Source organism: Leptonychotes weddellii, chromosome X (genome assembly GCF_054177405.1).
Source record: "Leptonychotes weddellii isolate Sample4059 chromosome X, ASM5417740v2, whole genome shotgun sequence".
Classification (NCBI taxonomy): domain Eukaryota; kingdom Metazoa; phylum Chordata; class Mammalia; order Carnivora; family Phocidae; genus Leptonychotes; species Leptonychotes weddellii.
In genome coordinates, this window is record NC_138385.1 from 97,643,945 (window position 1) to 97,656,758 (window position 12,814).

At 43.7% G+C, this 12,814-nt stretch overlaps 2 protein-coding genes across 7 annotated transcripts in view; one reads left to right on the forward strand and one right to left on the reverse strand.

Annotated features, from left to right (window-relative positions):
• TRAPPC2 (trafficking protein particle complex subunit 2) overlaps nt 1-10,175 on the forward strand; it is an 11,919-nt gene extending 1,744 nt beyond the window's left edge. For all 3 annotated transcript variants that reach the window (XM_081809169.1, XM_081809170.1, XM_081809171.1), the window contains exons 2-5: nt 4,477-4,588; nt 7,146-7,289; nt 7,752-7,838; nt 9,070-10,175. In XM_081809169.1, coding sequence (XP_081665295.1) covers nt 4,496-4,588; nt 7,146-7,289; nt 7,752-7,838; nt 9,070-9,168 — 423 coding nt within the window. In that variant the 5' untranslated portion in view covers nt 4,477-4,495 and the 3' untranslated portion in view covers nt 9,169-10,175. The remainder of the gene's footprint in view (nt 1-4,476; nt 4,589-7,145; nt 7,290-7,751; nt 7,839-9,069) is intronic.
• Nucleotides 1-12,814, reverse strand: part of OFD1 (OFD1 centriole and centriolar satellite protein) — an 83,476-nt gene that overhangs the window by 47,269 nt on the left and 23,393 nt on the right. The window contains exon 1 of one of the 4 annotated variants that reach the window (XM_081809159.1): nt 7,134-7,241. The exons of the other annotated variants lie outside the window; for them this stretch is intronic. The gene's annotated coding sequence lies outside the window, so the exon portion shown is untranslated. Of the gene's footprint in view, nt 1-7,133; nt 7,242-12,814 lie in introns of those variants that run through there. 4 annotated transcript variants of the gene reach the window in all.

Below are 12,814 nucleotides of genomic sequence, written 5' to 3' on the forward strand. Positions count from 1 at the left end.
CTAGATGAAGTGTTCCATGATTCATTGTTCGTGCACAACACCCAGTGCTCCATGCAGAACGTGCCCTCCTCAATACCCACCACCAGGCCAACCCATCCTCCCACCCCCCTCCCCTCTAGAACCCTCAGTTTGTTTTTCAGAGTCCATCTTCTCTCATGGTTCGTCCACCCCTCCGATTTCCCCTGCTTCATTCCTCCCCGGCTTTTGTTTTTCTTAATTTCACACATTTCCATTCCTTTTGTGCTTTTGCCCTTCTTATGCCAGCCTCACAGAGATGTGGTCTCATTTTTGTGTTCATTACTAGTTAGTGCCCTATTTCTTACATCATGTACATGCCCTCTTTCAGTTCAAGGTAGTCCAGAGCTCCTGTATCACCACGTTGATTTCTTTAGTTGTCGCTTACCTTCTCTCTCAAGCAGCTCAAATCACCTAGCCATCAGGGACAGCAGCTGTTTTCATCCCAGGTGAGAGTCCTGGCTCCTCTCCCTTCAGTCAACAACTCCAGTCTCTTGTGGAGAGTTTCTTCATAAGCGCCTAAACTTCAACTATCTCACAAAGGTGCTGTTAATTGTTTGATCACAGACTTCATCAGTCAGGCCTCAGAGACCATGAGGGCCTCAGCACTAGCACCTTCAGAAGGTTCTTCTGAGGCTAGTTAATCCCAGCATGCCTCTCATTCCTGTGTTCCAGCTGCACCCGACACTGTCCCAGCTATTGTCCCCCTCCTCGCAGTTCCATTCCCCAAGCGTGGAGCACTTATTCTGTACTGGGCTCTGTGGTAAGCCTTAGGGAGGCATACTGGGAAAGAGAAACGCTTATATTATCCCCAGGTAGCTTCCCCCTGACGCACCACTGTCCCGTCCCCCTTCCCCTCCTTCCGACCTTCTACAGTGCTTTGAAACTCTTGGCCCGTGGTAAGTGAACTCCTCTTGTCCTCAGTCTCCCTACAGAACGCACCTACCTTCTGTGAGCACTTTGAGTATTTCCTTTTTTCTCATTCCTGCAGCTTTTTCAGCTCTGACGTGTGTTGTCTGCTGCTATAACGAAGTTGAGGGGCTTAAACAACACAAATGTATGACCTTACATGTCTGTGGCATAGACGTCGTCACGGGTCTCACTGGGCTGGAATCCAGGTACCAGCAGGGCTGTGTTCCCTTCTGGAGGTTGTCAGGAAGAATCCGTTTCTTTGTACTTTCCAGCTTCTAGAGGCTGCTTGGCTTCTGGTCCTTTCTTCCCTTTTCAACACTGGCGGTGCTGCGTCTCCGTGATGCCCCCACCCCCTTCTGCCGTTGCACTTCCTTCTGACCTTTCTTCTGGGCCTCTCTCTTCCACTTTTAAAGACCGTTGTAATTATATTGGGCCCACCTGGCTAGTCCAGGCTCCTCTCCGTCGTAAGGTCAGCTGGTGAGAAACCTCAGTTCCATCTGCAGCTTTAATTCCCCTCGGCCAGGAAATTAACATTCACAGGTTTTTGAGATCAGGCTGTGGACAGGGCGGGGCGTGCAATCCTGGCTACCAGCACATGTTCAAAATTGACGTGTTCATTTCATCCCTCTTCTTACCCTGATTTCCTTTCTTGGTGAATAGACTCATCTTGATATTCTGCTTGATCACCTCAGTCAGGCATTTGGAAGCATGCTTGATTCTTCCCTCTTCCTCAGTTCCCCAGTTTAATCCATTGCCAAGTTCCGTGTAGCCATCTCCTCCACACCTGGAGACCTAGTCTTCTTCGGAGATGCTTGAAGGACCCCAATTTTAGGTGATGGGGAAATTGAGCAGACACACACACATGCTCAAGCTCACACAAACACCGGTGGCTGCTTCATTTGCATCACAGACGGGAGTACTAAGTAACACTTGCTTTGTGGATGGAGGGAGGGTAGAAGAGGTTGCAGAACTTAAAAAGTTTCAAATCATTGTTGCAGAGCCAATACAGTAGCCACTGTCCAATACAGTAGCCACTAAGCAGATGTGGCTATTTAAACTTAACTAAAATAAAGTTAAAAATTCAGTTCTGCAGACACAATAGCCACCAGTGGCTACCACATTGGACAGTGCAGATATAGAACATTTCCCTCCCCACGGAAAGTTGAGTGTATCAGCACAGAATTCTTTTTTTTTTTAAGATTTTATTTATTTATTTGACAGGGAAAGACACAGCGAGAGCAGGAACACAAGCAGGGGGAGTGGGAGAGGGAGAAGCAGGCTTCCTGCCCAGCAGGGAGCCCGATGTGGGGCTCGATCCCAGCACCCTGGGTTCATGACCCGAGCTGAAGGCGGATGCTTAACGACTGAGCCACCCAGGTGCCCCCAGACAGCACAGAATTCTAAAGTGTGTCTCATCTTTGCCTACCACCTTGGCATAATAAACCTCAAATATTAAATGATTGTAGACATTCCCTTCCTGAGACCATGTGGTTGTATTCTCCCAAGATTTCCATTTCTTCCACTTCACCTTCCAGTTTTGCCTGTGGAATCGAATAGTCGAATTACTCTTTCAGCTGCTGTGAAATCAAGTTATTGGCAGTTCAAGTTCTGTCCAGCTGTAGAGTCTATGACCTAACCTTTATGTGGTGTTTCCTTGGTTCCCTTTCTGTTTATCCTCACCCTGTGCTGACACTATGCAGGCACAGGAATGAGGGTTATCTTCCTTAGATGTGTATTGTTTGCTGCTGCTGCTTAAATGTTTTGTGCTGAAGAAATTAAACCCTTCCCTTGGCAAACTCCAGCTGCAAACTCCTATTCCAATTAATGACATCATTGTCGACTTTGTTCAAATTTAAAGTTCCCATCCCTCTGCGCCTTGAAAATTTCTTTCAATCTTGAGAATTGTTGCTAATTCTCCTAGTTTTGCAGAGCTTTCATAACATTCCTGCCTGTCTTATTTGGGCCTTTTTCCCCATCTTTCCCCTAAGACTTTCCTGTAAAGGATCAGATGGTCTCTGTCGCAGCTGCTCAACTCTGTCATTTTGTTGTCGGGCAAAGGCAGCCTTCGGCAACAATACAAGGATGGACAAGGCCAGATCTGGCCTGCAGGCTGCAGTGTGCCAACACCTGCCCCGAAGAACATTTTAAATTCTATTTACCTCATCATGCCAAAAGAACGTCCTATTTGCCTTTTTTTCCAGTCATGGGCCTCCCAGTTCCAGAGTTCAAAATGCCAGCAGTGCCTTGATTTCCTTAACAACGAAGGTTGTATTCATTAGGAAACAATTTCGGATTTTCTGATGTTCAGTGTGATTCAGCAGAAGTCCCAGTGAGGCTTGATGAGCCCTGGGCTGTGACAGACCTCACTGTACCTTCCCTGAGATGGTATACTCTCAGTGAACCAGGAGGCTGCCCCATGTGGAGGCCTTAAGAGTCAGCACATCTCCATGTGCGTATGCTGCTCTGTGTTGCTCAAGAGAACGTGTGCTGAGCACCTCCTCTGAGCCAGATACTGTGCCTGGTGCTTCACATGGATTAGGTTGTATAATCCTCATGGTCCCTATAAGGGATCTGTGATGGCTACCTCGATTTCACCGAGGAGGAAACCGACATTGGGAGTTTAAGAACCGTGCCCGTGGTCACGTTACTAGTAAGTGGCAGAGCTAGACCTGAGCCTAGCTTTGTCTGATTCCAAAGACCCTGTGCTAAAAGTACATAAATACATACATAAATCCTTCCACCCATCTGTCCATGCATCCAGATTCTGTGCTAAAAGCCACAGAATCCCTGATCCCCCCCCCACAAGCCCTCCCACCCCGACACTTTCTTTCTCTTCATTTCCGTAGCAAACCTGTGAACACCAGTTCTAAGACTTCTTAATGCCTCAAATGTCTTTCTTTTTGGATTATGATTTCTTCCATCTTTTCTAGAATACAAAATTGTGTCTTCCTTATTTTTTAAGATTTTTTTTTTTTTTAAGTAATCTCTATATCCAGCATGGGGCTTGAACTCACAATCCCAACATCAAGAGTCACACACGCTACCGACTGAGCCAGCCAGGAGCCCCATGTCTTCCTTATGAATGTTGTTTGAGGAGGCATATCATAGGCTCCTGCATTTGCAGAGACTGAGATTTATAGCATACATTGTTCAGGTAGGAAGAAGAGAAAATCAGCACCCTTTATTAATTTTTCCCAGTGTTAGTGCTAATAATGCTAACTGGCCCAGGCCAAGTTTGGCCCAGCTTACTCTGAATGTTCCAAACGTTCAGGTCCTGAGAATGTTGTTTTTACGATTTTGTATTAGAGGTCTTCCAGTTTCCCTATGAAAATAAAGTACTGGATTCTATAGGACATATCACAGACCTAATTTGTATAGTCCCAAAGCCGTTTGTCTATGGCAGTGTACTGGAAAACATGACAACCTTAATTAGTGGTCTCCTTCTACAGTGTCAGGTTTAAGTAAAAAATTGAATTCTAGACTTCTTGTTAACCATTTCTCATTTTCAGTATGGTGTACTAAAAATATGTGTTATTTTCATTTAATTAGGAGCTATATATTGAAGACAATGTCTGGAAGTTTCTACTTTGTAATTGTGGGCCACCATGATAATCCAGTTTTTGAAATGGAATTTTTGCCAGCTGGAAAAGGAGAATCCAAAGTGCGTAAGGAACCTTAAAAAATTCTGTAAGAATTGTTATGCTGTTGTAATGATAATGGTGTGGCATGATTTTACAGCTGGAAGAGATCTGGACAGATGAGGTAACGAATCCACTGCCATTAAATGAGGCTTGCTCTGCAGTTCCACAGGTTGATAGAAGCCAGCCAGGGAACATCCTCTGAGTTGTTGACTCATCCTTTGATTCAGCTCACACTTGGCACATACTAGCAGGATGCTCTGGGTCTCTTCTCTGATATGTAGTTCACTGTGTCACCCATTCTGAAAAGCTGCTCCCTGAGCACATAGAAACATAGTCTACCTGTTGTGGGACCAGAAGAACAGTTGTTACTGACTGGAGATGCCGTGAGAGCCCATTCTGTCCAAGGGAATTACATTTTTCCTCAGGACATACATAGTAGGGCCATTTACACCTGGGAGGGTTAAAAGAGACCCTTGCTTCCATGTCCCGCTGCCCCTGAGACTATAGCAGTTTTCAGTGACCTTCTGCACCACCTACCAGCTGGGTGGTGCCCGCATGCTGTTCTCCCCGGTGACACCACCCAACTTCCTTGTTGCCAGTAATGGTTCCAGAAGAACAAGCTTGGTTCAAGAACATGCCACTCAGAGTAAACATATAGTCTTGAGATGAGAATACCTGGGGCCCTTCCATCTTTCTGTACTGGTCCATGTTGCTAATAAAAAGTTATGCTGTGTTTCTCCTAACTCCAAAATAAGCTTTAACGTCCCTTAAGACAAGAATTGATTTTTGAAATTAATTGTAGCGCATAATGTCCAGTGCGTGATGCTTTTCAACTATGTCAATCTTGCCACGAAAATAAGATAGAAATGTGCTTAAGCTATTAGCTCTCGGGTGGTTGTTGCTACATTATTTCCCCACACTCCTATGAGCCCGCTGCTCATTAAAACTGTACTGAGGCATCTCTGTGGCAGCGGTCGCTTTGTGGTACAGGGCTACTGACACAGTTTCTGTGGACTTGGGGTAGGCAAAGCTGTGCCCAGAAAAACACTTTGCGGCATGCCTTGACCTTACTTCTTTCTCCTGCTACCGCTCACCTTAAAGCATTTCTACATTTTTCTTCTCATCTCATGATTGATCATCCATGTAAAGTGATGGGAAACACTGCTGTAAGCCAGACACAGAACACATCGATTTCTCTAGGGATTCAATTAGCTTCGCCATGGTGATGTGAGTGGAGTAAACATGCCTGAGCTGTGCAAGGCTACTGGCAGCCTGCCTCCAACCCTGTCACAGGAATAGCCTCCGCAGCAAGGAGGTCATATTAAGTTGCCTTTCCCAGGGCTGTCGTAACAGAGCACCACAAACCGGGTGCCTTAGAGTAAAAGCAGCTCATTGTCTCACTGGCCTGGAGGCCAGAAGTCCAAGAACAACGTGTCAGCAGGGCCAGGCCCCCTGTGAAGGTGCTAGGGGAAAATCTGTTCCAGGCCTCTCTCCTAGCTTCTGGTAGTTCCCTGGCTTTTGGCAGCAGAACTCCAGTCTTCGAGTGGCATTCTCGCTGTGTGTGGGTCTGTCTCTAAATTCCCCTCTTTTATAAATACACCAGTGATACTGGATTAGGGGCCATCCTACTCTAGCATGCTAACGACAGCTGCAATGACCCTCTTTCCAAAGAAGGCCACATTCTGAGGTACTGGGCGGGGTGGGGGGTGGTTAGGACCTCAACAGAAGAATTCAGTTCAACCCATAACAGAAGTGTTCTTTGAAAAGTTTATTTTGAAATAAAGAATTCCACAGGAGGAAGACTGTTCTAGGTTGTGAATTCCCTCTCCACGTTATGGTGGGACAGTCCCACCTCCAGTTAAGCCCACGAAAAGGACACTCAGCTCTGACAGGACTATCTCCTGCTGTTGAGACAGGTGACTACTCACAGCTGGGGCTGAGTATGGCCTCCTGCCACTCCCAAGTCCCCCTGTCATGTAAACTCCATTCACCTGAAAGAGGCCTACGCCAAGCCTTTAAGAGCGCCACCTTCTCAGCTGTCTCCACTGCTCACCAAGTGTCACTGTGCCCCACGGCCTTCCCTGCCCTTTTCCCCTGCTGACCCTGAGACCCATGCCAACGTCACTTCTGTGTAGCTCTCCAGCCTACCTGAAGTGCTGTCCGTTAGCCATAACCACTTACGTATTTTTTCATGTCCTCCTCTAAAAAGATAGGAGTGTCTTTAAAGCAGAATCTCTCTTTTTTTACCTACTGTTCTTTCTTCACACGCTTAAATGGTTACCGAATTTGGTAACTTCCTTCTTGCAAAATTAAATAATCTATATAGTTTCTTGAACACATTTCACTTATTAATTGGCTGTTTCTATTTGTTGAGTTTTAGATAGCAAATTGAAAAGAATATGATGTGAAAACACTTAAGATCTTTCCTAAGTCCCATGACAGTAATAAATGAAGTAAAAGCAGAGGATGCCCCACCCACCCCCAAGAAGACTACGTATAGAATTTCCAGAATGAAATGTTGGCGTTCTTGATGCTGTCTGGAAATGTTAATCTGGTGCTACTCACATTGTCATCTAGGATGATCATCGTCATCTGAACCAGTTCATAGCTCATGCCGCTCTTGACCTCGTAGATGAGAACATGTGGCTGTCCAACAACATGTACTTGAAAACTGTGGACAAGTTCAACGAGTGGTTTGTTTCGGCGTTTGTTACTGCAGGTCATATCCTTATCTTTTAAATAAAGATCTCTAACTAAAGGTTGGGGTAACAGACTAGAACAACATGGGATATACATGCCAGACTCTGAGTCTGTGGACTTCAGTGTGTCAGGTAAAAATTGCCATTTACAAGGATACTTTTTTTTATTTTTTTTAGGGGAAAAAATTTTGTTTTAATATTTTTAACATAATTTTGTTTAACAGATACCTTTAGAATCAAGTCTCAAATAAAACTAAGGTTAATCTGAACCATTAGGTTGATTTTACTTTATTTTGTAGTAACTTCCTAACTTTAGAAAGATTATGTCCTCTTTAAGATAAAAGTTAACCTAACTTCAAACCCAGTTTACGTATGCAGCTTTTCCATCACAAAATATAATGCATGTGACTCATTTGAAGGATATCGTATCACCTGACTACTATTCATTTTTCATTTCTATTAAGATTATACCTTAATTCTTTCACATATGAGATTTATTATGCTTCATGACATAAGGCAAGAAGATGGAATAAAGAACTTTTTTACTGATGTCTATGATTTATACATAAAGGTATGGTATGTTCCGTAACTTTTTAAATCTGACTGTAAAAAGGGATTCCGACTTTGACAGGAAATTGGCCTGTTGCAGTAACTCCCTTGTACTGCAGTTTTCATCTTAGACCAGCCCCTCCCCCAGTCAGACCGATCCCTGGAAACGCCCTCATCAGGCCAGTCTTCACCACCAGGCTAACATATATTTAGGACAGAACTCACGGTAGTTGTTTTTAAACTGGTTTCAGTTTCCCCCTTTTGGCGCACATATTGTTGATTTTATTAGGGAACCCTAAAAAGAGAAGGAAGCAGGCTACATAAGGGAAATTGCTTCATAATTTTAATCTAAAATATGCTCCATCTACTTTACCAGTTACAGTGCAATGATTATAGATCATAAACTGTCAGGAAGTTTACCAAATAGTCCCTCAAGGAGAATGGTGCCACTCACATTTCTTGATATTTAGAAAAAATAAACTAGAAGTAGGATGTCTGTGGTTAAACTGCAGTGCTAACAGAATGTTCTTAATTAATTTTAAATGTTCTGTATTTAGACAAGATTTTTTTTCCATATCAGCACGGTTCATATTCCTAGTCAGAATTAGCAAATAAAAATATTATGTCTTAAAAAGATAGACAACATCAAGTAAATTAAGGTTTAAAAACTGGTTAACTCCTTTTTCTTATTAGTGATTCAATCTGACAGTTTTCTCACATGTTACGATACACTCATTACACTACTTAAGAACCTGATAACTCAGCCTGTGTTGTTAAAGGGCAGTATTAAAAACCTGACTGTCAAACAAATTATTACATAAGGGTAATTTAATATAGCAGCAACGGGGCATAACTTTTTTTTAACTACGAGCATATGGTGGATTTTTAGTTTTATGTAGCCAAAGGGCCTTATAGATGAGTCCATACATTTATAATTAATGTGAGTAGATTAGTATTTCACATACAGGGTGAATCCTCAAAGTTCATTTAGCTTACATAGGCAACACTTACCATACCACCATTAGTTTTGCCACAGGTAGTTCTCAAAACTAAAACACTAAGACAAAAATCTCAAGGGGGCATTACTATTTAACAATGGAACATTTTTGTTGAAACTTAAAAATGTGGTCTTCAGACTTCTGTTTTAGATGTCTTTGATGATTTAATTTAGAACCTTAATTTCCTTCTAGAGATCTATGATTTGTCAGTCTTTGTACTTCCAACAAGCTTACTAATACCTTCTTCTTTCCTAGTTTGCAATGAATCCATTTTATGAACCCAATTCTCCTATTCGATCAAGCGCATTTGACAGAAAAGTTCAGTTTCTTGGGAAGAAACACCTTTTAAGTTGAATGTGGAAAAATTTGGAAATAAACAATGTCACTACAATGGGGTATTCTCAGGAATGTGTATGTTGTAAGTAATTTGACGAAATAGCCTGGAAAAGTTTTGCTTGTAGTCTAAATTTATCTAAACCTAATGAAATTCCTTATTATTTCAAAACAGTACATTGAGTTTCTTACGATTATCAACAGATCAGTATTTGCTTGTGAACAGTGTTATTTATAAACTCTCTATAACCTTGAAAATATCTTTCTTCTAAAAATTAAGAATGAGCTTTTGACTTTACTCATATTCAGACAGCTTGATCTTGATGTCACAATTCAGAAACAAATGTTATGGTCAAGATTTTGGGAGACACTTTGGGAGACACATTGAAAACTGGAAGTTTCTGCAGTAGGGAATGAAGTTGATAGCATGTACATGGGCTTCTATACATCTGTAGGTATTGTTATAAAACCATACGGACAGTATACATAGCACTGCCCAAGAAGCCGGAGCAAACAGCTTTTGCAGTGCCAAATGCCACAGGCCTGCCTCTGTCAAAGTGATTCCGCTATAAAGCCGGAATCCTGGATCCATGTTTGTAAAATGGGAGGCCGGGACCAAAGTGACAGGTTGTGTTCTTGTATTGCCTTTCCCTCTGACAGTAAACTAAAGTAAGTGAACCTGTTGATAGTTATACCAGTAAAAAGTTGTAATTCTGGAATTGTAAACAAAGAAAAGTTTGTATTACATTAGCATTTGCATTCTTAGCTTTTTTAGGCTGTACACCAAGGGGGTGGGGAGTGGCCTGTAACAAGTGGGATCTTACTGTAAACTAGTAAATGTCTGTTTAAAAACAAGTACTAGAACCATATATTTTCTGTGCTAATTGTGAGCACTTAATTTTGTTCTTTCCTGAGTAACTTGAGCAAGTAGTTCTAAGTTTGGTCTCATACCCTTGTGTGAAGTTGCTACCGTAATTTTTTACCCCATCTATTTATTGAATTTCTTAAATAAAGATGTTTGTCCAAGACTGTGGAAGTTTAGTCGCATTTTTAAAGTGTTACGCTCACGCTGCTACCGCTGTTTCAGTCCTATTTCCCCTATTGAGAGTCTACAAACTATTATCTTAACCCATTTGCTAGAACTCAAATCACCTCAAGCTAGGTGCCAGAGCTTTGGGAGCAGAGAGTCCCGCTAGACATCTAGGAGTGGCTTCAGCCACGCTCACTGGAGAGACGCCGGTGTGTTCTTGCCGTAGACCGTTTGCTCTGCTCCCAGTAAGCATACAGTGCAGAGAGCTGTGACGCGGGCTGCCAGGAGCAGCAGGCTGTTTGCAGCAGGACGTTGGAGGGTGCCTTGCAAACCATGATCTTTTCCTCTAGGTTCGTGAGGGTGAGACGGCAACAAGCAACACAAGCCCTATGTGTGTTACTGTAGTTCAGCACCAACTGTGTGTGTGACTGCGTCTCTGAAGGAGCCTGAATCAAGTCCACTGACAAGCATGGGGGTGGATGGGACATCAGACGTGAGCTGCACTGCAAGAGCATGTGGGCCACGAAGGTGTGGAGAAAAGCAGCACCAGGCACGTGGCTAGGACAGAACCAGAGCTGGTGTAAAGGGAAAAACCAGGGGCTGGCAGTTAAGCAAGCTCAAGAGCCGGCAAATCTTAGATCTGGTAGTAGGTGATGTCACGCAAGGTTCAGGAACACAATAGCAACAGGATGACATCATTAGCAACCCTGGGCCTGAGGCCCCACTGAGTGTAGCGTGTCAGCACTAGGTCAGTGCTAATCTACGTTAGCACGCCCAAAGGGACCCAAAGAAAATGCACAGTTCTGATATTGTCCTCTTTCGTTCCCTAGATGCTTGGTGCCCACGTTTTCCATGTATGTAGAGAGAGAGTGGATTTCTGCTCTGCCCGCGCTACACCCGTCTTCTTTCACTTTTCAGTCATGTCAGCCCTTTCTGGTTGCCAGTCCACAGTGGTGGCTTCTCAGAATCCACAGACAGTACGCAGGTCCACTTTTCTACTCCACTGCCCCACAAGCCACTGGTGTCCACGGTGTCATGATACTCAAGGGAAAGCTTACACACATTTTTATAGGAATGTAAAACTCAAGGTTTTCTCTTAAGGGACATCTAGGATGTTTTCACTTCAACTAGGGAATGTTTCACAAGGTGACAAAGACATTACCCCACTGATGGAACTGTACTTTTCCATCTTCCACACTGCACACTGTATTTGCTACGTGGGCTGCAAACGTACATCTGTCCGTTCTCCAAGTTCAGTCGTTTGCCTTGTTCTTACCACTGAGCTGTCTCGATGGCCCTGCGCGAGTAGACCACAGAAGCTCACGTTGTCAGAGCCGGCCCGACGCCCTGTGGCGAGCAGGGGCCCTGGAACCCTGGGGCCTCTCCTCCCCAGAATGGGGGGCATGTACACCGTTCTTCCCTTCTGCCGGCTTCCTGGGGGCTCTGCAGCTACTTCCTTCCACCAACCCCGGCCGCCTCCGGCGCCAACTGCTTTCTTCCCCAACTCTTATTAGTTTTTTCAATATTTCTCATCTTTGTTTAGGTAACACCAGCCAATCAAAAGACCTTTTACTTCCTAAAAACAAGAGCGTCAGACCTGCAGCTACCTTTCGCTGCTTGTTGAAGAGCTTGTCCCATCGGTTTGTTGTAGTCTCTTTGAAGGCCGGAGCTACTGCCAGGTTTTGTTCCTCCTTAGTGGTCACGTTTCAGTACTGTGCTTGGTCAGCTAGCTCCTGTTCACTGGATCCCTTTGAGTCCACGGTGTTAAACTGGATTACTCTCCTTTCCCACCAGCCTGTCTTTATACACATGAAGATCTGTTTCCTTGACCATTTTTTGCTTCCCAGCTCTAGACCTCTTGAATATTTAGCTGAAAAAAAGATTACTGAAAAGCGGCTTATAAGTTTTTTAAAAACCAGCAAAGTATTAGTTAAATCTATACAGGAATCAAAATTACACATTAGGTAAATACCTACACACATACATATGTATTATGGGCTGAACTGTGTCCCCCCAAAATCCGTATGTTGCAGCCCTAGCCCCCAGTCCCTCAGAATATGACTGTATTTGGAGACAGGGCCTTTAAAGAGGTGATTAAGTCCAAACGAGCCCACTAGGGTGGGCCCTAATCCAATCTGACTGGTGTCCTTATGAGAGGAAGAAATTTGGATGCAGAGACATGGTGGCATGGTGGGGGGTGGGGGGTGCTGTACACAGAGGAAAGGTCATCTGCAAGTCACAGACCTTAGGAGAAACTAAACCTACCAACACCTTGATCTTGGACATACAGCCCCAGAACTGTGAGAAAAATTCCCATTGTTTAAGCCGCCCAGTCTGCATTTTGTTGTGGCAGCCCTAGCAAACTAATATGATATGCTTCCCTTACATACTAAATATCTAGCTTGATACCCAAGAAACTGACACATGCTGCCTCCACGGACAGGAACTGGGTGGCAAGGGTATAGATATCTGTCTCTTAAGTCTTACGATTTTGAAACGTGACTCATCTATTTAAAAAATGAACAAAAAATTTACTCCGAATACCCACTGTTGAACAAGGTGTGGGAAACTGGCACTTTCAGATATTGCTGCTGGATGTGTCACTAGAGAACAGTTTGAATAAATTGGTAAACATCC